This window comes from Pipra filicauda, unplaced genomic scaffold, assembly GCF_003945595.2.
Source record: "Pipra filicauda isolate LSUMZ 115617 unplaced genomic scaffold, ASM394559v2 scaffold3_size10097308_pilon, whole genome shotgun sequence".
Lineage (NCBI taxonomy): Eukaryota > Metazoa > Chordata > Aves > Passeriformes > Pipridae > Pipra > Pipra filicauda.
In genome coordinates, this window is record NW_024104532.1 from 4,306,151 (window position 1) to 4,333,618 (window position 27,468).

At 53.9% G+C, this 27,468-nt stretch overlaps 1 protein-coding gene across 4 annotated transcripts in view; it reads left to right on the forward strand.

The window, feature by feature from the left end:
- The first annotated feature begins 12,349 nt into the window (after positions 1-12,349).
- Positions 12,350-27,468, forward strand: part of ABLIM3 (actin binding LIM protein family member 3) — a 54,369-nt gene continuing 39,250 nt past the window's right edge. For all 4 annotated transcript variants that reach the window (XM_039385245.1, XM_039385247.1, XM_039385248.1 and 1 more), the window contains exon 1: positions 12,350-12,682. In XM_039385245.1, the coding sequence (XP_039241179.1) occupies positions 12,670-12,682 (13 nt within the window). In that variant the 5' untranslated portion in view covers positions 12,350-12,669. The remainder of the gene's footprint in view (positions 12,683-27,468) is intronic.

A 27,468-nucleotide genomic window follows, 5' to 3' on the forward strand; every position in this document is an offset into this window, starting at 1 on the left:
AGCAACCAAACCCATCCTTCTACAAGCAAAGGTATCACCTCCTGTTTGATTTGAACTGGAATTTGCCTTTTGGTCGGTAACCTGAAAACCTCCTGTTCTGCTTCCTACCTCTCACCATACCAATCCTGGATCTACCCTGGAGAGCCCCCACTGCTGCTGCTGAAACCTGTCAGCCTGGCCTCCCTGGAAATACTTCCTGATAAGTATGGAAGCAGTTTCCTGGGGTCTCAGCCTGTTCCAGCTGTGGGTCTCTGCCTGTGCCAGCTCTCCAGGGTCTCTGCTTCCTTTGTAAACCTGGGCAGGCTCTGCAGGCAGAGTGCCAGCCGGCCACACTTCCCTACCCATGGCATGAAACAGGAGGAGTGTGACTGTCCAGGCACCCCTTGGCTGGGGCACCCTTTGGCTGCCACAGACACAGCAGGTCTCCAGGCCTGTCACTCAGCACCACCCATCCCTGGGACCAAATCCACGTTCCTAAATCCAGCATGTCTGCTCTGATTTCTCCTGTCAGTTCCTGGGTACAAAGGACCCAAACCAAACCTGTCCTTCCCCAGTGTGCTCATCACAGTTGCACCCAAGCCTCAAATTCAGCCGGGACAAAAACACAAACTCTCTGCCCCAACCTGGATTTCCACAGCCGTGTCCCTGCACTGGATCTCTCCGGACATCTGCAACCTCCATGTCCCGGCTGTGTTTGCTCAGCTGGGGACGAAGGGCCCGGGCAGGCGACCAGCACCCAGCGAGAGACCCGGCACGGCGGCTGTACTGACCTGCTCCTGCACACACGCCCCTTGCTCTGCTTCCCAGCACCGCTTCCCTCATGGAGAACTCTTGGCCACGAAACTCCAGCCTCTCCAAGCCGGTTTCCCCAGGGGAATGCTGCCGGTGCCGGGACGCAGCGCGCACCCGTGCGAGTGCACAGGGCTGTGTACGTGTTTGCGAGGCGGGCGAGCGTGCCCTGCACCGCCACTCCCTCACACGAGGAAAGGAATTTCTTCCAAGAGCGGCTTATCATCTTGGGAACCTCCGCTTCCCAGCAGAGCCGCCGGCGCGGAGGTCAATGAGTTACCCAGAGTTATTCTATAAACAGCCCGGCACTCCGGCAGACTGCCGGCTCCCGAAGGGAAGCACGAACGCCAAGGCACCACCTTCGCCCTGGCTCTGCAGTAAACAAGGGCTGGCGAGGGGGATGCCCGTGGGCACAGCGTCAGGGCACGGTGTCAGCGCTTGGCTCAGCCCCGCCGTGACCACCTCGGACACAGCTCTCTCCCACTCTCAAAAGCTGCTTTGCATGAACAGCCTCTCCTGGACTCACCTGTCCCCTGCTCCCAGCCCCGGCGCCGCGTCCTTGGGGCTGGTGACCTTCCGTCCTCGCTGTGCTCCGACTGCCTCTGCGACAGCAAAGTCCAGGGAGAGGCATTCCCGGGTGATCCTGGCGAGGTGGCAGAGGCGCCCAGCTCTGAACCCCCCTTCTTCCCTGACAGAATGCAAATACAGGCACACTGAACAAGGGATCTGTGGACCCAGCAGTATTTGTGCTTCCTGGCTAAACTCCCCAACAGAGGAAAATACAGGGATTTTTTTTTTTTTCTGTTGGAAACAATTAGTTAATATCAAGCTTTCCCAATATTTCTGTTTCTTTCTGGGAATGCTCAGAAGCTGGCCGTTCCTTGGCAGGTTCAAAACGAAGCCTCATTGCTTTTCAGCTTGTTATTTAAAAATGAACCTGAAAGAAAAGGAAGTCAGCCTAAACTCGACTTAGCTCAAGGAAAAAAGCAAACAAACAAGATGAAACATTTTGTTTCAGGCCAAAACCCCTCCTGTTTCATGGGTTTGATTCTCTGGTATGGGTGGGGGGACCCATTTTGGTGTGAAATGGAGCAGAGCTTTCCTTCCCTCCACATCTGAAAGCCCACCCACAGCCCAGCACCCACTGCAGTGGGGGGGTTGGTGGGGGGCACTGGGACACTGGTAGGAATATGAGGGCCAGTGGGGACATTTCCTTGGGGACATTTCCTCGGGGACATTTCCTCATTCCTGCACTCTCTGTTTTTACTTTCACCCTCTGCAAAAGGACAGAGCAATGATAAGCACCTGCCTACCCCATGCTTCCAACTCTCTGGCAATCCAGGACCCCTCAGGCTGGGGTCATACCTTGGGGACAGGAGCATGGGGGACAGAGACCTGTCCCACGTACCTCCACTCACATCTTTGCATACCCAAGGGTAGCCTTGGGACAGCATCTTCCCTGCTGTGCTGGCTGCTGGGGGCAGCTGTAGAAGGGGAGTTCACGCATGGCTGCAGGACACTGGAAGCTCAAGGGTTTTGCAGCCAAACTGGTGTGGTGAGTCCCTGAATGCAGCCAGACTGGTCTGGCTTTAAGATATTTCTTTGCATTGATGGCCCTGACTCAGGAATTTTCTCCCACCTCCAAGACTTCTGTTGCTTTCCTCCACACATGGCAATCCAAAGCTGCAGCTGCAATGGGAAATTTGGTCCATCCTGCAACTAAAGGGTTAAAAGGGCTCCGGGGCTGAACTAAGCTGAACTCAGCGCTTCATTTTCAGAAATGCTGAGGCCTGCTCCTCTTGCATTGTTTTCAGCCAGAGCTGGAGGAAGTAAGCGCTCTTGGAAAACTGGAAAACTGGCCGTGTGTGTCAGCTGTGCCCGGGTGGGTCAGGAGGCTGAGACCACCCTTCGGCACACCGGGAGCTGTGCAGGGAGCACCCAGGCTGGTGCTGTGAGGTCTCCTCCCTGGCACTTCAGTGTGAACCCCAAGCATCCTCCCCGCTCCTGCCTCCAACCTGCCTTCAAAGGGAGCAGCACAGTGTCACCACCCAGGGGAGCCTCCAGACTGTATGGAGACAGAGCCAGGGAAGTGGAGGCCACAGATAAGGCATGGGAAGGAAGAAGGAAGGACCAGAGCCAGTCAGCTGAGCTCCAGGGTTGGAAGATCGCTGCAGTCCCTGCCTGGAACTATATTGCTGAAAGGAGCCTTCTAGTTCACTCCTGGTTTTTTTCCAGTTCAGCTTGCAGGAAGGTTTGAAGGTGCCAGGGAAAGCCCCACTGTGATACTCCATGTACAGCTGTCTCAGAGGCACTGATTTCACTGTAGAGAGCTTACTGATCACAGAATCGTGAAATGGTTTGGGTTGGAAGGGACCTTAAGGATCATCTATTTCCAACCCCCTGCCATGGGCAGGGACACCTCCCACTAGTGCAGGTTGCTCCAAGCCCCATCCAACCTGGCCTTTAACACTCACAGGGATGGGACAGCCACAGCTTCTCCGGGCAACCTGTACCAGTGCCTTACCACTCTCACAAGGGAGAATTTCTTCCCAGTATCCAATCTAAACTTACTCTCTTTCACTTTTAAGACATTCCCCCTTGTCCTGTCACTACATGCTTATGATAAGGTGTAGGAGAACAGCAAGAAATAGCAGTCACAAGCCTCTTACAGGCTTTTTGAGCTCTCCTGATCATTGTATAGTCACTGCTTCAGCACTGCTGCCTTCCTTGGATACCCTCACCCAGGCACAGGCAGAGCTACAACCCCATCCAGCACCACCACTGCTTTGGCAATGGTTGCAGGGGGAACAGCCACAGCATCACATGTCACGGCAGGTTTTAGGAACAGGACTACCAGTGAAAATCTTTCTGCCTCTAGAACAGCTTCTTCCAAGGTCGCAGAGCTAGCCTGGACCTCGTGTCCTCTGCAAGATCTGAGCTAACAGCTCATGAAAGTGCTGTGCACCCTCAGGATACTCCTCCCAGCTCCCTCTGATTCCTGTCAGCTCTCTCCTGCCTGCACTATGACAAGGTTGCAGGGATGAGGGGTGGGCTGCCAGGCTCTCTGCCCCACAGCAACTCCATCCTGCTCAAGGATGCCTGAGCCCTGGCAGAAGGCACGAAGGGACACAAGAAGATGTGTCATGAGCTTCTGACGCTCACAGCTTGTCTAAGAACATCACACATCCCCAGGCAGCCCAGTCCCAGCCCCTGACTCTCCTGGGATGGAGCAGTGGCTGCTTTCTACATCACCTGCAGACGAGGAGCCCTTTCCATCATCCCTTTAACCAGTGCCTTCCCTTTTACCCCCAACACCACTTTCTCAGCTCTCCCACTGCCATGGAGCCTGGCCCTGTTGTGCACCCTGAGTAGATGCCCACCCATCCCAGGAATCAGCCCCACATGAGTGGACTCACAGCTGGCAGCCAGCTCCACTCGGTCTTCAAAGCAGAGGAGGGTCCCCTGATGATGAAAAGTGTCTCCTGGCCACCTGATCTCTCTTGGCTGATGGAAGAGCTGATGTAAAAAGGCCCCTCAGCTCCACCCTTCCTGCTTCCCTATCCAGTCATGGCTTCTCTCCTTGGCCTCTCATCCTTGCTTTTCTCCCAGACTGGAAGTATTGCTGCCCAGCACTGGCCAGAACACTGAATGTCCTTAAGTATATCAATAATGCAGGAGAATTGATGGCAGGCAGCTTGTAGGCAGCTACCAGCCTCTAAGGGCACTGAATGTGGCCAGGCAGGAGACTCCCACTGCATCCCCCAAGGTGAGTTTGGGATGCAGACCTTCATGCAAATTCTGCTGCTTCCATAGACAGCATTATGCAGCACGAAGGGCAGGGTTAGGCCGGATATCAGGAAAAGGTTCTTCCCCCAGAGGGTGGTCAGGTGCTGAACAGGCTCCCCAGGGCAGTGGTCACGGCCCCAAGGCTGACAGAGCTCAAGAAGTGTTTGGACAATGCTCTTGGGCACATGGTGGGATTGTTGGGGTATCCTGTGCAGGGCCATGAGTTGGACTGGATGATCCCTGTAGTCCCTTCCAACTCCGGATATTCTCTGATTCATGGGTTTGCAGGGTGTGATGGTGCATTCATCCTCCACCAGGAAGGGCAGAGCTGCTGAGACCAGCAAACATCAACTCTGAGGAGCTTGTCCTAAGCTTTGCAATAGGAATGCCTGACTCCTGCTCTCCCCTCTATGCCCAGTGTCACCATAGGGACGTCATGCTGTGTTTTGGGCTCGGTGTTCCCTCCAGCAGCCCTGGGGAGAGCTCGTGGGCTGACACTACCCTGCCGGGAGTGCACAATGCAGCCGGACTCTCCCTCCTGGATATTAACTGTCAGAGCCATTAGATGGCAGCAGGAACCGTGCCACCAGCATCCCAACATCGCAAAAACGGGTTTGGAGCCAGTTCCCAGCCCTGCTGCCCCCATCCCTCCGCACCAGCAGCTGCACCTGCTCCGCAGGCTGGAGCATGGGGTGGGAAAACAACCCCAAGCGCCGTGGGGCTGCCGAGCTGGGCTTGCCAGGAAAAACGAGGGCAGGCTCTGAAATAGGGGACCAGCATCTGAAGCAGCAACGGGGACACAAGAGCCAGGTCAGGAGGACATCTCCAGTGAAGATGACTTTGTGGAGCCCATCTGCAAAGGACTGCTGGGAGCTCACAGCTGGGAGCTGCTGGTTGCTGACTCGGTAGTGAGCAGTCAGTGAGGCCACGCGCAATTCCAGAGGTGATTTTATTGTTCCTGTATTAATGACACCCTGGGTCAGGTAACACGTCAGGCAAAGCCTGCCAGGAACATGCAGCCAAGGTTCATTCAGGTGCTGCCTCGGATAGAGCTGATTGAAAATCAGAAGGAAAAACTGCTCAAAACATCAAAGTTGTTCTCCTCAGAGAGGTTTCCAAAGGAAATGCATTTCGCTTGGAAATGTCTCTAGAAAATGAGACTTTCAAAGTATTTCATTTTCATTTTCGATTTCCCTGTATTTCTCCCTTCTAGTCTCTCTTCGCCTTTATTATCCTCCCCTGACTCTGCTTTTACCCTGTTCCCATTTTGCCATTGAAACAGAAATAAACAGGACAAGGAAGGAGAATGAAACATGACAAAGTGAATTCACATGAACCACTACATCTAATTCCCACAGCTCAAGCTCAAGCTTAACCATACAGTGAGGAGATCATATTTAAAGGAATCTTTTAATAAATTGGAAAAAAAAAATCAATGTTTTTAGACTTCCCTCTGGAAGAAAATGAGAAAAACTAATTAAGAAATTAATTGCTTATGCTGATCTAGGGGTTTTTCTGAAGCTCTTAATGATCCAAGCTGCTTGTAAAGGTGTTGGTCTTGATGCCATTTCCTTTCAGAAAGCAACAAAGCAGCTCAGTAAGGCTAAGTATCTTGTTTTGATATTTTCAGAGTGGAACATTTTGATTTTTCAACTTTCAAAGCTTTGCTGCTTTAATTTTTTGTTCATAAAGCCAAGGCTGAAATCAGAATGAAAGCTTTCAGTTTAAGCTAATTAATCCAAACACTTTGATTCAAAGCCTGTTGTGTTTGCTCAGTGGTGTTCTCCGGGAATTTATTTTAAGTGTCTGCATTCCATTTTTAGGCTGTGGAGAAAAAAAAAAGAGATATTTCCTAGAAAAGAGATAACCTGCTGCTTACCTGGGGCAAGCCATTCTGCAGCTTAGAATTGCAAAAAGAAATTATCTCTCCTTAATTACATCGTTTGGTCTCCTCCAAGGTCTGGAGACCTGGCCAGTCCCTAGAGCAAGGAGTACCATGTTCCAGGCTGAAAGTCCCCTAAATTCTCCTGGAACCAACCCAATTCTCAGTTTTCCCATGAAAAAAATATGAGGAACAAAAGGAAAACCAAACTATTGTGATAATGCTACTCCAGCAATAAGAAAGAAATAGCATTTGCCAATGTGAATTGCTACTTCTGAGCTCCCCAGGGAGCTCTGGGAAGATGGGAGGTGGGCCAGGAAGCTTCCATGAGTGCCAAGGTCCCAGGGCTGGGCTTCTCACAGGTGGCTCATGATGGGCAAGGCTGTCCATTAACAACATCTCGTGATCCTGACCAAACTGCTGACTGAAGGGAGGAAATTTCTTCTTCCATCAGTTCTTGCTGCTTCAGGGCAACTTAAAAGGGAAAACTAAAAATAACCCCAACTTCCCATGACCTTTAATGGGTTGAAACATAGTTGGCAATGGGAAAGCAGGTCAGGTACCTCGGGGCCAGAGCTGCAGCTGGTATAGAACTCCCTTTGCACTGCTTTGCTGATGCTGCTTGGCAGGAGCTGCCAGCTGGGCTTTACAGGGTGGCCGTCCCTGGTGCGTCCCCTCAGTGCACACAGACTCAGCTTCCCATGCAAAAGGGAAAACAACCCATGCAGAGTGTGAAAGCAGCCCTGAGATGCCCAGCCTCAGGCAATAAGCCCAGATATTGCCTAGGAGCCCCAGCCTTGCTGCATACTGCAACAGCCTGCTCCTTGACTTTTCCTGTGCAGGAACATGAGCTCTTCCAAAGGGCTGGAGGGTGAAAGACTTGCAGGTTTTAGGACAGACACCAACTTTCAATGCCCTTAGGCCTTTGCCATCACTCCGTTAGTCTAGGTCATGCAGCACCTCCCCTCTCCTTCTGTCCTGATTTCCAGGAGGGGAGGAGAACACTCCTAACATGCAGGACGAGTCACTCTAGAGCTTCTTCAGCACTTGTTTTCACTCATCTGTTGTTGGTTTGGGAAATTTGTTGCATTTGACCTAGAGATGCAGCCTTTGTGATGATAAGATGGATAATGCCAGAGGGCCTGTAGGCCCTCATGTGCAGGAAGATGTAGCCAAAGGATGTGGCCATCCCTTCCTGGCTTTGCAGGATTGCTACAGGTTACAGATGGGCTGTGGTGCATCAGCGTTGCCTGGACCAGATCCAGATCCCAACCATTCTCCACTGTCTGGGTATTTATTTTTTTTGCTGAAACTATTTGCACAGCACTAAAATTAATGACTGAAAATGTGAGTTTGCTTGAAAATAATCTATCATTTGATTATCACTTTAATGCAGGCAGCCTGGGGAACATCTGCCTCTGCCAGTCTGTGTCTCCTCCTGCCGAAGCAGGGAATTGCTGGGAAGGGCTGTTTTGCTGCTTTGTAAACTGGAAGAAAGCCAAACTACTGGCAAATGACTTGGTGGTTGTTGTGACTGAGAAGGAGGAGTGGAGTCCTATATTGGATGAGGCATCAGGGTCCCCTCTTAAAACACTCACTGCCTAGTTCACTGCCTCTTGGTCCCAGTTACTATGTGGTCCAGGGACTCACAAAGTAAAATGCTCATCTCCATCATGTGGAAAGTAATTCTGTCATCACCAGAAGAGTGAGACTGGCTTTGCACTGGGGCACTGGGCAGCAGCATCTGACCACTCCTGACTTTACCTCTGCCAGATCTCACCTCATGGGGGATGCAGGAGAGAAGAGAAATATGGATGGGGAACTGCCCAGCGAGGCAGAATTGCCTCCATCCCTTGACACAGACCATACCCATTATGCTGTGCTATAATGGGGTCTCCAGACCCCTTAGGCTTCTCTGCTGCCTTCTGGGAACATTACAGCCCTGGACTTAAAGGCTGTTTTTGGAAAATGTCACCAGCTTGTGATGAGTCAGAGTCCTTCTTCTCTGCAGCCTGCCCACTGCTTCGTGCGAGGCGTTGGGCTGTGCCGCTCCGGGGTCCCCACGGGCGTCTCACTGCTGTTGTTTGGACTGAAATCTTCTTGCTGAGAAAGGAGAGCCTTTTGCTGCCAGTGCACATGCAGGAGGTCTGCTGGGGGCTCAGGCTGGCAGGGATGCGTTTGGCCAGCTGGTCCTTCAGGGACAGACAGACACATTTGTGCTACAGCACCCCGGGGCAAGGGCTGCAGCTGGGATCTCTGGCCAAGGCATTCCACTCCTCCAGTGATTTTCAGTGCCCAGCAGCAAAGCTTGTGCACCAAAATGACTTCCAGTTGAAGGGGAAAGAAAGTGGGTGGAAAGCCTGGGGCTCCTACAGGTAGACCTCTGAAAGCTGGTCTATGTGACTGCATGTTTGCAAACATGTATGTGAGTGTGTCTGTACCCGGGTGTGCTGGAAGGGATGCTATGGCTTCAAATGAACCAGAAAAGCCAGAGCTAAGGCTGCTGATGGACCATCCCCCCGTGCACCTTGAGGACAGGGATCTTATGTGATTTTTTAACACTCTAACCTCTCCTAACCCTGTCTCTCCTGGCCTTGGGACCTGCTATCCGATATTTCCCTTGTAGCCTCACCATTCCTCACCTGGTCCCCAAGTCACACAGGAGTGAGGAGAGAGCCCCTTCCCTGGGGGTTTTCTTCAGACACCTTGCTCTGAGGGGGCAGGATGGGGGCTACCCTCCAGCCCTGGGGACCAACATCCCTTCACAGGGACAGTGGCTGAGCACAGCCTCACATGGGAACACACAGCCGGTGGCTTCCCAAGCCTCCAGCGGGACAGGCGGTGAGTCTGATTTCTCAGAATTCCTGCTGCTGGTGTAGCAAAAGATACATTTGGAGCCCAACTCCTGGTGATCCCACATGCAGTCAGATACTTCCACCTCTTCCAGCAATCAGCCAGCTGGTGTTCCAGTCAGGCATCAGGGAAAGAAGGAACAGAGTTCCCCCCCCCCGGGGGGGAAAGGTTTGGTTCAGGTGACTCAGTATCTCACAAGAGCACAGAGGCAGGGATAAGAAACCCAGTGCCCAGGGAAGCCATCAGCAAAATGAAATGAAATTAGCACTTTTTTTCCTTCTGTCCTCTTACCCTCATCACTACTGTATCTGTTTTCACTGAATGATGTGGGGTCCTGCAGGCAGCACCTTCCTCTTCCCAGCCTGAGCTCTGTGGGACGTGCCAGGTGCTGAATGAAGCAGGCGCTTTGTGGGAAAAATACGCATCTAATAATTGCTGTGAAAAAGTGTGTTGCAGTGCACAGACACAAAGGGATGAAAGGAGGCTGCGTTAACATCCTGACATTTCCTCGCTTCTGAATTCTTGTCTCAGGCATCCCTAACATCCTTTTATGGCAGCTTTTGCAGCCAGTTTCCTCAAACAAAGAAAAGGAAATGGGATTTCCAAAACACCCTGGGACAGTGCTGGTGGTGAGGGGCTCCGGCCATTGCCCCACAGCATGGACAGGGCCAACTCCCTTCTCAGGAGCTGCTGGCTGAGGTGGGGAGGTGATGAGGATTAGAGCTCCTTGTTGCCATCTCACCAGTACCAAAACTCAAAGATCCCACCATGGGGAGCACCTGAGACCCTGCCCACTGGCCTCGTTGGCAGTGCCCACTCCCCCTTCCCCACGGTGCAGCTCTGCAGAGCCGGGACCACCCAGCTGGGAGGGGACAAAGGAGAAGAGGTTCTGCACTGCCCCCTGAGCAATCCCAGCCTGTCTGTGCTTGAAATTTCAAGTTGTTCTGAAGGCAGCAAGTTAACAAGATTTGGAAACCAGGTCAGTGGAAGAAGCTCAATTAGTTTGCTGAACCGTGGGGACCAGCTCACATTGTGTCTGCTTTATTGACTCCTCGAATGGGCGTTATTGATACGAGACACATGAGCAGGGGGTCCTGAGCTCTCCCCTTGAGAAGGGGACACCTGGACAGTCCTCAGGCACAGGGAAACTGCACAAAGGGCTCCAAATCAGCACTGTGGGACAGCTCAAGCCATCCCACTGGACTGTATCATAGAATCATCATAGAATTATAGACTGGCATGGGTTCGAAGGGACTTACAGATCATCTCATTCCAACCCCTCTGCCATGGGCAAGGACATCTTTCACTATCCAAGGCTGGTCCAAGCCCCATCCAACCCGGTCTTGCACACTCACAGGGATGGGGCAGCCACAGCTTCTCTGGGCAACCTGTGCCAGTGCCTCACCACCCTCACAGGGAAGAATTTCTTCCCAATATCTAATCTAAAACTACTCTTTCAGTTTGAAGCCATTCCCCCTTGTCCTGTCTCTACATGCTCCACCTTTCTTGTATCAGCAGCTCTGTTCCCCCCAGCCCTACAGGAACTTCCAGGCTCCCACCCCCACTGTTAGTCCTGCTCTTCTCAGCCACCTGACACCGCTGGGGAGGGGACAGCCAAAGGGGACAGGCAGCAGGGCTTGCAGAGAGCAGGCTGTATCACTGGCAGCACAGGCGTAGCTCACACGACCAGCTACCTGTCTTGTCACGTCACCGCGAACATCTGCTGCCGCAAATAAAACAGCAAGAGAAAGGGAAAGCAAAAGGCCCTCTCTGAGCGGCATTCCAGCCCCAGGAGCGGGAGAGATGCGGCGCCTGTCATGCTGCATGAAAAACCTCTTTCATTAGCTCACATCTTGGAATCACAGCACAGCTTCTCGGGGGCTCCACAGGCAGGCGGGCACAGCCCCATCTCCGCAGGCGCCTGGGGAGCAGCCTGGGTACGGCTTTATACTGATAGAGAGCCGTCTCACCGACAAAACAAGGAGCTGAGGGCTTTGAAGCCCTTCCAGGAATCCTGATGCCAGCAGAGAAGGCTGCTTGCTGATATCGAGAGGAAAGCCCCCTCTCCATCCTGCAGCCATGCAGACACCCACAGCTCCCTCTCTGGTCCTGGCGTGGGACAGACACTCAGGCTGCCAGGAGAGCCACGAGTGCCAGCCTGGACAGCTGCGGGAGGGAACCCTTGCACTAGAGGAAATTCGGTTTTCTTCATAAACTGTATCCCTCCGCCTCCCCCCGCCTCTATCCTGGAACGGAATTTCTTGGATGCTGAGGCACTGCAGGGCCAAGAGGGAGAGTGAGCAGTGTGGAGCCGGCAGCAGGTGTCACCCAGGGCTGGGTGGGAGCCCTGTGACATGGAGGGACCAGCCAAGGGGCTTAAGAGCTGCAGGCAGAGGCACAGGCAGAACTACAGGCAGCGCTGATGGCAGGATTGAAAACAGGGCAACTGGAAGGGCAGGGAAGCAGGCAGGGCTGGACTGTGGGCCGGACAGAGCAGGGCAGGGCAGGGCAGCGGGCAGAACTGCAGGCAGGACTGCGGGCAGGGCAGTGGGCAGGACTGCAGGAAGGGCAAGGCAGCAGGCAGGGCATCAGGCAGGGCATGGCAGAGCATGGCAGTGGGCAGGACTGCAGGTAGGGCAGCAAGCAGGGCAGCAGGCAGGATTGCAGGCAGGGTAGCGGGCAGGGCACGGCAGAGCAAGGCAAAACACGGCAGTGGGCCGGACTGCGGGCAGGACATTGGGCAGGGCAGCGGGCAAGACTGCAGGCAGGACAGGCAGTGCGACCCCGGGTCCGCGCTCGGCTCCATGTCCCGGTCCGTGTCCCGGTCCGTGTCCCGGTCCGTGTCCCGGTCCGTGTCCCGGCAGCCGCCGCCCCCGCAGTACCCCGGCCCCCGGCCCGGTCGCGGCCGCGGGCGGTGCCGCCGGGGCGGGGCGGGGCGGGGCGGGGCGGGGCGGTGCCGGCGCTGCGCGGCCCCGCCGCCGCTCCACACCCGCTATAAGCGGAGCGGCCGCGGCCGCGCTCCGCAGTGCATGGCCGAGCCTCGCCCGGCACCCGCGGCTCCGCCGGGGCTCCCGCCCGGGCCGGTCCCGGGCGCCCCCCTCCTTCCCCGCCGCGCCCCCGCCCTGCCGCCGGCAGCCGTGACCTTGCCATCCCGCAGCCTTGGGGACAGCCCTGGGGACAGCCGCGCTGGATCGGGGAGCCGCCGTGGGATGTGATAGCCGGCGGATCGCACGGAAATATTTCTTCTGGGAAAGGAGAGAGGCAGCCTCCTCCCGCGGTCGGGGGCCGTCAAGAAAAGCGGATTTAAAGAGCATCTTTGCCCCTTTGTTGGATGAGAAGGACAGGGGAGGACCGGCAGGATGAGCACTAGCAGTGAGTACGGCTTCCTCTTGCCTTCGCTGTGGGAATGGGGCTGATACCGCGCCGATCTGGCTGGGAGGAATTGGAAAGAAAATGTCATAACAGCGTTGACAAGCCTAGTGGGATGGAATTTTGGTTTATTTTCCTGCCTGCGTTTTGCTTTCTGACAGGGTCTGGCTTTCCTGGCCTGTCTTTCATGTGGGCTGAGCCGTGGTGCTTATCTCCACTGAGTACTTTTCTTGGCTTGTATTTCTGGGGTTTGGAGGGCAGATCATCGACTAAAATGTCGATACGCAACATGGTGAGAGGGAGCCAGGAGCGCTCTGACAGGCAGCAGGCTCACTTGCTGCTGCCAGTGCCTGTGGACAAACGGACATGCGGGAAGGAGCCGATGGGGAGGAGGAGCAGGGTAAGGAGGGACCCAGAAACCAGGGACCTGAGCAAAGCACAGGTGCAATACTGAAAAACATGAACCTTCTGCAGCTGGGGATGTGGGTGTTTCTATTGTGCGTGTGAGACAGGGACAGAGGCACTCATGCGCTATGTATGAATTTCTAAAGAAGCAGAGCTTGGAAATGTGCTGCATAAGATGAGACCTGGCACCTGGTACTAGTCTGGTCACTTCTGGTTTTGTGTCCTTGTTGCAAAGTCTGGAAGGATTGATCAGGTTTGATTAAGTCACAGTCAATTTCTCTTTCCTCACTGATGTGATGTGTGACAGCTGTACCCACCTCGCTGGCACAGCTTTGATCCCTTCCTTTAGAAGCAGTGAGCCTCCAGGCAAAGCAGTTGATGTTGATGGCCACCTGAGGGGCTTCATCCTGGGATAACTTGTCCAGGGAAGCCCCCCTCCCTTCTCCTGTGGGTCCTGGAGGCTGTGTGAAGAGAAGAGCACTCCCCCAGGCAGAAAGCAGCAGAGCAGCAACTTCTCTATTGCACTGGCGTGTTGAGGTTTCTCAATCCGAGGGCTTGGGGTGGTTCCCAAGCAAAACACCGTGAAAAATGCCTTGGCACGCTGCAAGGCAACAGAACAGGTGATTCCAGCTCTGTTGGGCTGTGTCAGAGGCAAGAAAACTTTCCAGGTGCCCTTTGCACAAGCCACACCTGGGACAGGAGCAAGCCCCCTTCCCGGGGGACCAGGGCTGGCGCTGCCCAGGTAGGAAACAATAGGGACTGATTCTTTCTGAGCCTGCAGGATGCCTGATAACAAAGGGTCCTCCCTCTGCTCCTCTGGGTGATGAGCTCCGGTCCGGTGCTGAGAGGGCTGTGGTGTCAGTGTCGTGACCACTGTGGTCAGGTGGGACTGTTAAGCTTCCTCTAAGCCAATTTTGACAAATGCGTGTTGGTTCCTTTTGGGATTCCTTTCCAGCTCTTAATAGCTGGCTTAGCTGCTGATGGAGATAAGGGCTGTTTATGGCACTGGTGTGTTATAACTATCTGATTGTGCTGCAAAACTCCTTCAGCTGGGTCCTCCCCCACACAGCAAGATGCCAGGGAACTAAACGTGCTGCCTGCCCGTTGCTCTGACGTGACTCACGGGAGGAGGCCACTGGGCAGGCAGTGAGCACAGGGCTGGGAGTCCCTTGGGAGCTGCTCCTCCTTCTGCTGCTGCCTTGCTCTGTGGCCTTGGGCACCTCACTCAGCTGTGCCTCAGCTTCTGGATTTACCAGCAGCAGGCTGCTCCCATGGCTGTTGCCCAGCCCTTTAGATGGCTTTGCAGTCTTTACTTAAATATTGCCATTACTTCGTTCTAAGTAGCCATGTATTTTAGTAAAGGTTTGGCAACTCTGTGGCATCTGATCACTTACTGTGCTGTGGGCTGGTTATTTATGGATTATTCCTTGTCCCTTTGGGGCCACACTAGGTAGAAGGGGTGTGCAAACCCTGCAAGGCAGTGGGCATTGCCCTGTTAGGCTTCCAGGCATTTTCCCAGTAGCTGAGGTTCTCAAAGCAGGGCTTGCCATACCCAAATGCTGGCTCATCTCTTCTTAGCAATGGCACGATCTTCTCCCAGCTGGTTCTGTGAGCAGGGGTGTGGGGCCACCTCTTCCGTCAGCATGTTCTGTGGCTGGTGTGAACATTGCTAAAAGCTGTCTCTCCCTTCTTGATGCTGCCTCGCCGAGCTCTGCACATCCCTTCCCAGCCTGCATCCCTCAAATCTGTCTCTCCATGAGTAAAAAAAACAAAGCCCAGGATCCTTGTGTCAGTGTTCTCTGTGCCATCTCTGTTCCACTCCACTGATGCTTCCTGGCTGTGACCTGCCATGCCTTTTGTACCCCTTTGGTACAAAAAGTGTCCAAAGCTTGGTGCCACTTGTTGTCAGAGGCTTGCCAGCCCTCCCAGGCATTGCCAGCTCTGCTGCTCTGTTCTTTGACTTTTTATGTTTTTCCCCCCATCCCCTGTGGTGACTGAGGGCTCAGATGTGGTGGGATCCACCAGCAGGCTCAGGGATACTCCAGCCTCCCCAGTCTGGTCTCCCTCTGGTGCACAGGACCCTGCCTGTGCAGATGGGAGGAGAGAGGGAGGCACTGGAAGAGGAGGAGGATAGATGATGAAGCCAGACTGTGCAAGGCCTGATGATGTACAGATGTACCTGTGGCTGCAGCACTAAAATTTTGGGGCTGGCAAATTGATGAGATGCTGCAGCTGAGGATAAAATACCACCATCTGATCTGTGAATTCCCACCACTCCTTTCCATTTTGCTTGGTGCATTTTGCTAACACTTCTCTCCTGTCTGAGGTTGATGTGAGGCAGGAAACCTGTGGCTGTGGGCCATGGCTGGCCTCAAGCCATGCTCTTGAGCAAAGCTATCTGTGAAGCCTCCAGGAGCCCTGGGCAGGATTTGCTGGGCTACAGATATATCTCTGGAGATGCTCCATGCACAGCACACTTGCTGAGTGGACAGAGGTTTGCTTTTCACCTTGGTATGGGGCCCAGGGTTGGAGGCCCCATGTCATCATCTCTCCCACAATGAAGGCTAAGCCATATAGAAATCTTGCTTTTAAGATGAAGAGGAAAAAGCCCTTGATCTCAGGCATAAACTCATATCCTGAGGCTGCAGAGCAGATCAGATGGCCCTGAGGGTGCAAGGGGGTGCTGGCTGGGTGTGCAGTGAGCATTTGGAGGGCACAGTGCTGGTATGTACATTAGCTATGCTGCCACTGCCTCTCACTCTGGTTAGCACTACTAATTGGTTGCAAATTAATTCATATGTTAGTAAACAGTCCTATCAGTGCTGCTTGGCATTTCCAGTGAAGCTGGAGCTCGTAGTACAAACCCTTGCCCAAGAGAACATCCCTTAAAATCACCCCCTAAAATCTCCTATGTCTGCATTCAACACCTCCCTTGGAATCTGTGCAGAGAGTTTAACAGGACTGATGCTGTGTTTGTGCTCATTAAAAGGCAAAGGGTTGAAGCTGTCATTGCCCAGAGGATTTAAGACTCTCTGAAGTGAGTGTGAATAATCCCTTTTGCTGTTTTGGAGGGAGCCATCAGTTTTGGGTGCTGCAGGTCCACGAAGTGACTGGTGTCTGTGAGAAGGGCTCATCCCGGTGGGCCCCATGGGATTTACACATCATCTCTTTTTTTTGCTCCAACTCTGTTGGGGTGGGAGAGGGGCTGCTGAAAGTCTTGGCACTGATCTTGTCAGGAGCAAGGTGCCCCTTGTTGTTCTGGGCCACACTGGTCTGAGCAACGGCATCACAACTCCTGGGGACATGAAACCCTGGAGAGCTTCTGGGTCGAACCAGGTTTGGCAGGATCTAGATCAGTGTGGCAGTAGGTGATTGGGACTGGCTCACAAACCAGAGATCTTCCAGATTCCTTTTTGTGTCCAGCATGCACCCTTGGAAAGGAAGGCCAGAATCTGTCTCTGTGGCAAACTAAGTCAGGGTGGGGTGAGCCAATACTGTTTATCCTCCATCCTTCTTCCTCTGAGCAGCTGACAGCCTGTCAGAGCATGGAGAGCTCTTGCAGGGGATTTGGAATGCCAAGTGGAAAGTTTCCCCAGACCATCCCAATCCCTGGCACCTCTCAAATTCCTGCCGAGGGGCTCCCCTACTCTCAGAAAGCCAGGGAAGGAGACAAGAGGAAAGGCTGGACAGCTAAGCATTGGGGCAGGAAGGCTGCATGACAGCTACTGACGAATGCAGCATGTTTGCCTGGTTATTTCTGTCTTTCCTAAATCATGCTCCCTGTTACATCGTGATCCACTAAGCATAATTACCCAGTAATCTCCAGGCACATGTGGTTACAAGGTGTTTACCAGCAAACTCTATTAAGTCCCTGTGTAATTAAAGAGGAATCACATGGTGCTGCACATCTCTGGGAGCTCCAGCTCTGCTCGGGAGGTGGGTGATTCACCAGGTCTCCCCACCCTGTGGGGCTGGACCTGCTGAGGAGGACAAGGAGGTTTTTTTTCTGTGCTCAGAAGTGCAGTGAATCCAGAGGGATCAGCCTGTTGATGTGATGAGCAGTGTGTTTTGCAGAATTTGGGCACCGAGGGAAACTCCCAAACTCCCTGCCCACATTTTGGTCCTCTCAATTAATACCCAAGCCTGAATCTGCCGCCACAAACAATCAGATACAAATTGTCCCCTTGGTTCTCTTAGGCAGCCTAGCAAAGGGGCAATCATCCATTGCATTTGCTTAGGTGCCAGAAAATTCAGATCCCAGGCAGCATCTCTTTGTCCTCGGGCTGGTGGATGGACTCTGTTCTCTCCCCAAGCTTCGTTCAGGCTCTCCTGCAAACCCTTTTTCTTGGCAGCTTGCCCTTTGAAGAGCAGAAGCCATGGAAAGTGGCCCTGCAGGCCAGTGGAGTGCGTGCTGTAAGATCAGTTGAAGCAATTGAATTATTTCAAGGGCCTACCATGCTCTTATAAAATAAACAGCACATTTTCTAGTGATAAAGTGATGATTGGTTTAGCCAGATAATGGTATTTGTGATGCCAGCAGGCTGGACTAATGACAGGCTGTCCTGGTATCAGCAAGGAGTCCGTGTGGTGCTGCCTTTGCTCTCTGCAAAGTTGAGAAGGAGGGAAGGCAAACCCGCCAAGTTGCTGCCAGTCCCTGCAGTCCTGTCATAATGGTGCCATAAGGAAGTGGTTGGAATGTATAATTAGATATTTTTAGTCTAAATACATCAGTGCCTCAGTTGTGAGCACTGCAGGACCTCCAGAAAGTATCCTGGGGATAAACTGGTGATGGCAAGAACTTGGGTGGAGAGTGATGGGAGAAGGGACATCTTTGAAAGATGAAAGGGAATGAGGAGTGACCACAGTGGGTATAGGGAAGGCAGAGCCCAAGTCCAGATGCCTCAGGCTCAGGGAGTTTGGTTGTGAGCCATTCAGGGCAAGGCTAGCAGGGTGACTGGCAGCCTGCAGCAGGGAACGTGGTTCTTGCTTGGAGGACAGACTGTCCCAAGTTCTCCTGTGCCCAGCTCCTCTGCTTCTGGAGTCTATGGGCTCAGTACATCGCTGGGGAAGTAGAAGAGCTGGAGTGCACTGCTGCACAGCCCCAGTGGACATGTCCTGCTTTCTAGGAAAGGGCTGTCTTGAAGATTAACAGGACCAAGCTGATCTATGCACAGTTCCTGTTTATTTGGTGGTGGCTCAGGTGTTTGATAGGCCACAGTTTATATGTGCATTTTTCAGCTCAGGTATAGTTTTCTGAATGCTTTATCAGTATCAGCCATAAGCCCTGGCCTGGGAATTGATGTGCTTTCTCCATTGCCTGAGGCAGAGATTGGGGTAAAAAAAAGGAGCTGGTACTCTGGTTTCCTTACACAGCCTGTCTGACCTTCCTTTCTTCTTGCCCTTTCTGTCCTGGCAAGGTCCTCTGAGCCCCAGGCATCATTTACTTTTCTGTTCATGGACATTTTACTCCATTTCCATTTTGAATCATCTTCTTTCTGAGACTTGTCCAGTTGTTCAACTTGGACAAGGACAATTCCTTGGGGAAATGTTTCTCTAAGGAACAGGACTGTGTAAGAGGGGAGCAGGTGCTTGAGGCTTTGAAACCATCCCATTGGCTTCTGTTCTTTCTTGGCAACAAATGGCACATCTTGGAGAGCACTACAGTGCTCTGGGGCAAGAAAGGCTTTGCCGGTGCAATGCCAGTCCCAGAGCCATTCCTCAGCCCAGCTTGAGTCCGTTGCAATCAAAGTTTAAGTTTCAGGGTTTGACCTGTTCTCACAGCAGTGAGTTACGTGACTGTTTCTCAGGCACACGTGGCCAGGCTGCAGAGATCAGACAGGCATAATGTAAGCCAGGACTCAGTGTGAGCTTCCAAAGTCCACGTGCCAGGCCCTGTGGTACAGCCCCCTTCAGAAACACTTTTGTAGCATCTTGCTTGTGAAAGGCACATTGCAAGGCCCTGCCTGTCCTTCCCAGCACCCCAATTGTACTACCAACCCCGGAGATCATAAATCACAGAATGGTTTGGGTTGGAAAGGACCTTAAAGATCATCCTATTCCAAGCCCCTGCCATGGGCAGGAACACCTTCCACGAGACTAGGTTGCTCCAAGCCCCATCCAACCTGGCCTTAAACACTTCCAGGGATGGGACAGCCACAGTTTCTCTGGGCAACCGGGGCCAGGGCCTCAACAGTGTCACAGGGAGGAATTTCTTCCTAATACCTAACTTAAACCTACTGTCTTTCAGTTTGAAACCATCCTCCTTGTCCTGTCACTACGTGCTCTTGTAAATCATCACTCTCCAAGATCTTGCTGCTTCTCTGCTGACATCCACCCCCTGCACCCCAGGGACCCCGTTGTGCAGAGGTGTCCCAGGGAGCCCTGCCCAGCCCCAATGCACTTGGTTGTGAAGGGGAGCTGTTTTTAAAGTTAGTAGAAGACTGGGTGGGTCACTCTCTGGCTCAGCAGCAGCTGCTGGGACTTGTTGAGCATTGTGGTGGGAATCTCCAAGTCACAGCTGCTCCCCAGCCTGGATTCTCAATGAAGGCAGAGAGGGTCCCCAGCAGGGTGAATGGCCCAAGGCTGTACTTCACCTCCTGCCAAGGACCTTTCCCTGCTAAAAGCATTAGAAAAGGAGGAGGGAAGGAAGCTGTCGGTGAAACTTGTTTCTGTTGTGCTTTGGGAACTGCAGCCCATCTGTGCCCCAAAGCTGCATGAGAGGCAGCTGCCTCCCACCAGCAACCCCTCTCTGAAAAAAGGGGCTTCCTTGCCTTGACCAAGAGGGAGAGCTGGATCAGGGCTCGTCTGGCAGCTGCTGCTGCCCTGCCTGTCTCCTCCTGCACTGGATCACTGGGGGCTCTTCCTGGTAAAACAACCTCTGGCTGCACTGGCTGCAGCAGTGCTTGGCTGGGGCAGTGAGTGACTTTCTCAGCAGGCTTTGGTGGCTGCAAGGTCTGCACCATCCAGGATGCTTGTGTGTGACTACAGGAGCAAAGAGATCTCTGGGCTCTGAGAAGGACCTACAGCAGGTCCCCACGGTGAACCAGAGATCAGTGGTCAGGTGCTGAGTACAGCTAAGGCATGGGAAGGCTCTCCTTGAAGCCAAAGCCCACAGAAGTGGGGGCTGGAGCAAGCAGAGGTCCCAGAGCCACTCCAGGGGTGGTGCAGACCCCACTTGCTCTCATCACCCAGCCCAAATGCAGCCCACGTGGGGCAGAAACCTGTGCAGGGCCACGGGAGACAGGTCATGGCTATGCAGCTCGGCACCGGCTTCTGCTGCCTCCTGAGCAGGAGCTCTGCTCCGGATTTTCTCTCTCTCTGCTCGTATCGCAGCAGCCCTCGAGTGTGATAGAGTACAGGCTTCCCTGGCGCTCCTCTGCACTCGGATCACGGCTCAGCGCCGGTCCCTGCAGACCCTCCTTCCCTGTGCTGTGCCCTGGGGTGTCCCTCCCCATCTCCCGCTTTCCCCCTCTGCCTCGGCACCTTCCGCATCAGCTCCCGCTGCTCAGAGGATGAAGAAGGTGGAGCGAGGTAAGATGAGCTCCCTCTAACCTCCCTTGTGCTATAAATAGCCACGTCACCCGAACATCGTCTGGGAGGGATGTGACCAAGTTCAGGCTCCTGGGGACCCGGTGCCTCCGTCGCAGGCACACCCAGCCCGTGGTGAGAAGTGCTCCCGCGGGTCCCGCCGGTGACACCGAGCGTGTCATCGCATTAGCGCGCCGCGGGACGCCTCTCAGGTTATGCACAGCCTAATCCCAGCTGGCAGCCGCCGAGGCTGTGTCCTGAGGCTGGGTCAGTGTGCCCACACCTCGCTGGCAGTGGCAGTGTGACAGCTTGCGCCGGGGAGCCTTCCTTCCCCTGCGGCAGAGACGCAGCAACCTGCTTTTGGCTCCTGCCAGGCTGCGCTGGGGTGCAGGTGGTGTGGATGGGGCAGGGTAAGGGGGTGTCTTTGGCATGTGTGTCAAGTTTCTGGCCAGACTTTTAGGACAGAAGGGGAAGGCAGCTATTCTACAGGGAATGACCAGATCAAGGAGAGAAAAGAGGGATTCGTGGTGTTGGTGTGGTGCCTGTATGGATCAGGAGAACCTTGGTCCTCCCTATCTGTCCAGACTCTGTGGCCAGAGACTTGGTACTTGGGGCAGACTGTGCCTTTGGAGACAGTTTTGCTGACATTTCCCTCAGCTCTTGACCATGAACCAAGCAGTAGAGCAGCTTCCAGGTATGTGGGCATACAGGGAGAACCACAGCCATCATTTCAGCGAGGAGGCTCTCCTTCGTCTGGTGGCAGATGCTGAGGCATGAAGCTGGATGATCCCCAGCTTGGAGCCTCTTACCAGTGAGCAAAACCATCCCTTCATACACCCAGGTGCTACTTGAGAGAACTTGCACTGTTGCCCCACCATCTGGCCCAGCTGCCACCTTGGGAGTGGAGTGAGCTGGACCTGATCCTTTCCTTCTGGAACAGGAGGTGCCTGGCAGAGCTGCTCTGGGTGAGCTGGCCAGGGAGAGCTGAGGAACTGAGTGGGGCTGTTCTCCCCTCCCCTGCTTTTGAAAAAAGAAAAGTCACTGCCTGCACGGTGAGTTATGTGGTGATGGCTCCTTGTGATGGGCTACATATAAAATCCCTTTCATCCCTAAGGATGCTACTCGTTGAAAGCTTTTATGGCATCTTAAAAATAGCCACGGAGGGGGAGAGAATGAGAAGATGGATAGGTAGGTGGATCCCTAATAAGGAGAGAAGAGGAAACAGCTAGAAAGGGAATGGAAAGACTTTAGTGAACGGCATGTGAGTGATTACTGAGGGAGGGGGTGGTGTGGTCATACCGAGCCGCTGAGCTGCGTGCCCAGCGGGAGCAGGAAACCCTATAAAAAGCCTGGCTGTGAGATATGTGCCTTGCACGTGCTGGGGAGAGGGATGGGGTGAGCATCAGCTTGGGCTGTCTCTCCTGCAGGCACTCACTACATTCTACAAGTAGCTGTTAAAAATAATCTGTGACTCTTGAATGGCTGGCCAGGACTGGCTGCAGCTGCTGCTCCTGCGTGATTCCCCAAACAGCTCCAGGCTCATCTGTGCTCCTTTCTTGCCTCGAGGCTCAGGCCGAGCGCTTTGCCTGGGAGCTGATGGATGAGGTCGGTCCTGGCCCTGGATTTCCCTGCAGTGGCCTTTCCCACCTGGGCTGTGCTCCAGGAAAGATGCTGAGAGCTGCCTCTCTGCTCTGTCTCCTGGCTTTCTGCTGCCAGACAGCTTGCAGGGCCCAGAGGTGAGATCTGATGGTGGTGGGACTGGGGCTGGAGCTCAGTGAGGGCACAGTTCCCTAGTGCCTGGCTGGAGCAGCAGTCCCAGAGCCGCTGGCAGGACAGCCTGGAGCGGGACAGCCCAGCTCTGCTGTGCGTCACTGCCAGCACAGCGTCTCCCAGGTCCTGGGAAGTGGCTCCAGGCCCTTTGCTGTGCTTGTGGCAGCTCTACCCATCACTCAGGGAAGATTACACAGAGTGTCTCCAAGAAATGCTAATTGTTTTGGCTTGCAGTTGGTACAGCAGAGCCACTGGGCACTCAGAGCTCTTAGTCAGCTTAGAGATCTGCCAGATCCTTCCTCCCCTTCCCCTGGAGAGCTGGTGGAGGTCTGAGGTGGCCCTTGCTGATCCCCACATCCCTGGGCCCCTTCTTGTCCCCTGGCTGGCCCAGACCTGTGTCCGAATATCCAGTGGCCCAAGGCACTGTGAACTCTCTTCAGGATGCTGCAGCCTCAGGATGAAATACCCCAAGTTCAGCCTTTGGCAGGCACAGTGTCAAGTCAGATGCACCCCTTGTGCTGCAGGAAAGGTATCTGGAGAGATAACAAGAGCTTCCCATCCTGGGGGATGAGGATGGAGCTTGTCCTGTGGCAGGAGCCATCAGCACTGCTCCATCTGTCCTCCTGGACCCCTGGAGTGCTGCTGCCCACCCCTGTTCTGCCACTGGCAATAAAAGAGCCCTGCGCAAATGGACTCATTGGTGGAGGCTCCTGGGAAGCATTCCTTGGTTTTGCCACTGCTTGAACTGCAGGGAAAAGTGCTGCTAACAAGACTCCTCTGTCAGACTCGCCAGTCTGTCATATCCAGGCTGTCTCCCTCTTGCTTTCTTGTCTTTTTTATTTTTTCCCCTTCCTCATCAGCTAGGCAAGAACCCAGGGAAGCAGAGGTTGGGTTGGGTTGGCCCTGCCTGGCTCCAGTCTGGGCAATGGTGAAGCTGGAGATTGTGTGCTGCCTGATCCTTGCACTGGCCTCTTGCAAAGGGTGGATCAGCATGCTCCTGTGTATGCTCATCTCGCTGTGTTTCTCAAGCCCACAGCTTTTTTAACACTGTGGCATGGGAGCTGAAGTCCAAGTCCAGCCCCCCTCTGTGGATGCTGAGGTGTCTTCCTATCTCCTTTGCCAAACCCTGGGGCAGCCTCCTCCTTGGGAAGGGTGCAAAGGTGTTTCTTGCCCTGGTTGGCTTCTGTGGACTCTGAGGAGCTTTTCACCTGGTCTGAAATAACTTCTAGGGGAGCAGTGGGTGGTTTTGAACCAGCAGCACAGACCTTGCTGGCGAGTGCCTGTCACCCTCCCCACCATGAGTGCTGTGCCCAGCTCAGGAGTCCTCAGCACAGGGAGGACCTGGTGCAGTAAGTCCAGAGGAGGCCACCAAGATGATTAGAGGGATGAACAACTGTGCTGTGAGGAAAGGATAGAGAACTGAGGTTATTCAGCCTGGAAAAGAGAAGCTTTGGGGAGACCTAATTGTGGCCTTCCAGTACCTGTAGGACCCTTCAGGAAAGATGGAGAGAGACTATTTACAAAGGCCTGGAGTGACAGGACAAGGGGGAATGGTTTCAAACTGACAGAGACTAGGTTTAGATTGGATATCAGGAAGAAATTCTTGGCTGTGAGGGTGGTGAGGCCCTGGCACAGGTTGCCCAGAGAAGCTGTGGCTGTCCCATCCCTGGAAGTGTTCAAGGCCAGGTTGGATGGGGCTTGGAGCAACCTGGTCTAGTGGAAGGTCTTCCCCATGGCTTGGAGCAACCTGGTCTAGTGGAAGGTCTTCTCTATTGGAGAAGGGAGATTGGAATGAGATGATCTTTAAGGTCCCTTTCAACCCAAACCATTCTGTGTCTACCCCTGGTCCCTGCTCCCACCTCGCCTGCCCTTTACTGGGCTACTGAGAGCATCCTGCAGGTCTCCAGAGTGAGGGGACTGACCAGGAGAGGAAACTTGCAGCTGTCCCAGCCCTCACTGCCCACTTGGCTGGTCAGGTGGCATAAAGGGTCCAGTTTGGGAAATAATTCTGTTCCTTGGCAGGCAGGTTTTGGCTCATTTAACCAAAAGCGTGCACAACAAAGCACGTGTTCATTTTCCCCTGTTGAAAAGGGACTTGTTCCCTGGAAAGTGCCAGCTCTGCTGGGCCCATTGATTGCCTGTTAATTGTCGCTAATGAGGAGCTGGGAGAAGTGGCTTCCAGAGGCTGTTGGGGACAGACTGTCGCTTCGGCTTGGGAGGGACATCTCAGCAGGGAAGGGAGCCGTGACCTCGGTGTGGGTGAGTTGAGCTGCATGAATGGGTTTGTTAACGAGGAATGCTCCAATTCCTGTGCCTACAGCACGGGAGGACAGCGCTTAGCCCTGACTCCGGAACGGAGAGCGTGGAGGGTTAAGAGGATCTCTGGTGCTTACTGTACACAGATGGATTTATTTATGCTTGTAGAGCAGGGAGGTGGGATGGGGAAGGCTAAACCCACCCTGTCCAGGAGGGAGGGTTAAATCTCTGGTCCGTGTCAGGGGCAAAGGGCTGCTGGGCAGCCGGACCTGATGCCAGGGCTTGGCCGCTTGCCTCCGGCCTGACTGCTGAAGGCTGGTTTTTCCCCCAGCCCTGATGAAAGGCACCAAAGGCTTTTAGCAGGAGACAGCCGTGTCTGCCTGCCTGACGCTTCCCGCGCTGGCAGCCCCCCCTCCTTTTGAAGTCGGGTTTCTGGGCGTGTGCAGGAGCCAAGGAGAGCAGGAGTGTGGGAAGGAGGAGGGGAGAGGATTATGTGTGCCAAACCCCTTGCGCGCTCATGGGAGTTTATTGTTCTGGATGTACCTTGTCCTGCCACATCCCCCACTGCCCCCAGACTGGTTTTTCCTTGCCCAGCACCAAGACCTGACTGGCATCTCTTGGCCCTGTTGCTACTCAGCCCCATGTCCCACCAGCTGAGGCTCAGAATGTGGCTGAGGGGGATATTAAGCCCTCTTGGGAGTGTCACTCTGGTGCAGAGGTGTGCTTTTACCTGTGGAGACATCCCCATGCCACAGCAGGGATAGGGCCTCCTCTCCCACAGCAGCAGCTTTCTGGGTGCCCATCACCTGCACCAGCAGCTCCTGTGGCATCTGTGTCAATCACTTCAGTGGTTCCTCTCATTTTCCCATCGCTAAAATGGCTGAGCTGGTTTACCCAGTGCTTTTCCTGAGAGTTTTCTCAGTCTTTCTCCTATTCCTGCCAGGTTTCCATGTACAGCAAACCCCACTGACCACTTCCTGCTCCCTGGGTACCCACTCTTGTCCCCATGACTGGTGGGCTGAGGCACCACCTCAGCAATTGCTCTCTGCCTGCAAGTGGCTGTGTTTACCATTCAGGGCGGCTGAGCAGAGGGGGAGCTTCCCTCTGGGATTAGTTATTTCATTAGAATAAACAGCCAAGTGGGATGTTATTTTCCATTCCAGCTGAGAGGTTGTAGTTGCTGCTTTTGGACCCAAACCCTGATGTCTGCTTTTTAATTCTCTGCTTTTGAAGTGGGGCAGAGAAAGGAGAGCGGAGCATGTGGATGCAGCTCGTGTTCTTGCAGCACAAGGGCCAATGTCTTTGTGGTTGCACCCCTGCCTCCTACTCTGACCTTGGGTTAGGGGATCAGGTGAGTCCCAAGCCATGCAATTAAGTGTCCTGTACTTTGCCCTCCAGCACCTCCAGGCTCCTTTCACAACCAGCCATGGAGATGGCCCACTGTTGTAGGCTTGGAACTGGCTATTACTCTGAAGGGTCTTGGTATTCTGACACCTAAAATGCCTTTTTGGGGGCTCAGGAGATGCAGGCAGCCCTGCTCCAGTTGGAAGGTAGCAGGACAAAGAGCTGGCACAGCTGGGCTGAGAAATGTGCCTGGACCTTAAAACCAGGGCAGAGTCGGAGAGCCCTGAACTAGCATGATGTATGTGGTGTGCTGTGGCCCAAAAGCTGAGCCAATCCATCTGTGCTGATGGAAGAAGAAAGGTGCTGAATAACCTGGCCCTGGCATCCACCCATCCATCACCTTAAGAATCTCTTCAGTTTGAGGCTTGAGAGTTGCCTCAGGGTGTGGAAGGGCTCCTGACAGCCTCCTGGGTCTCTAGCAGGTGCCACCTCCTGCACTGTAGCAGGACATCCACAGCACAGCCTCAGAACTGGGAACTGGCAGGGGGACGTGCCTGGAGGAATCCTTTGCTGGGACAGTGGGGCCAACAGAAAATGTCTGAGTGGTGCACTCAGTGCACCTGGGTCACTTGGCTGGAGGTCACCCCAAGGTGAGCAGCCTGAAGGCATGTCTCCATCTTCCACAACAGTTGTTTTCCCACTCCATCGCTCCCTCCTGCCCCAGCTTTTGCTCCATGACTTTAGACTATTTACCTTTCTTCCTTTTTTTTCCCCCCTCCACCCCACCTTCCTTTTCTCTTCCCTTTCTCTGTTTCTATGCTGTCAGCTTTGTTCGCCTGGCTGTGTACTGTGGTTGCCATGGTGACTGCCAGAGCATCTCTGCATCCCAGAGCAGTGGTCCTGCGCTAGCCCTGGCCATGGGGAGTGGCAAGGCACCTTCCTGCCCCTCAGAGGGGCTGTCTTGCAGCCTCCTTCCTGGGATGGAGGTCCTTGGGGACATCCCTGTGACATGTCCTCATGGAGAGGAAAGCATAGGGCATAGGGTGGCCCTCAGCAGCTCAGAATGGGGCTGTGCAGCACCTTGTGCAGGGGTTTGGGGAGGAACTAGCAGGGCTGGCTCCATGGCACAGCTTTATTAGCCTCTTTCTGCCAGAGATGTTTCAATAAAATGAGTGATAAATATTTTTTAATGAACAAACACTACTTAAGGAAAATAGAGGAGCTGCTGCAGCACAGAGAGTCCCTTTGGGTTGAACAGGGCACTACCACCTCCAGCAGTGAGTTTAAAACTGTAGGAATCATAGAATCACAGAATGGATTGGGTTGGAAAGGACCTTAAAGATCATTTCATTCCAATCCCCTGCCATGGGCAGGGACACCTTCCACTAGACCAGGTTGCTCTAAGCTCTGTCCAACCTGGCCTTGGACACTTCCAGGGATGGGGCAGCCACAGCTTCTCTGGGCAACCTGTGCCAGGGCCTCACTGC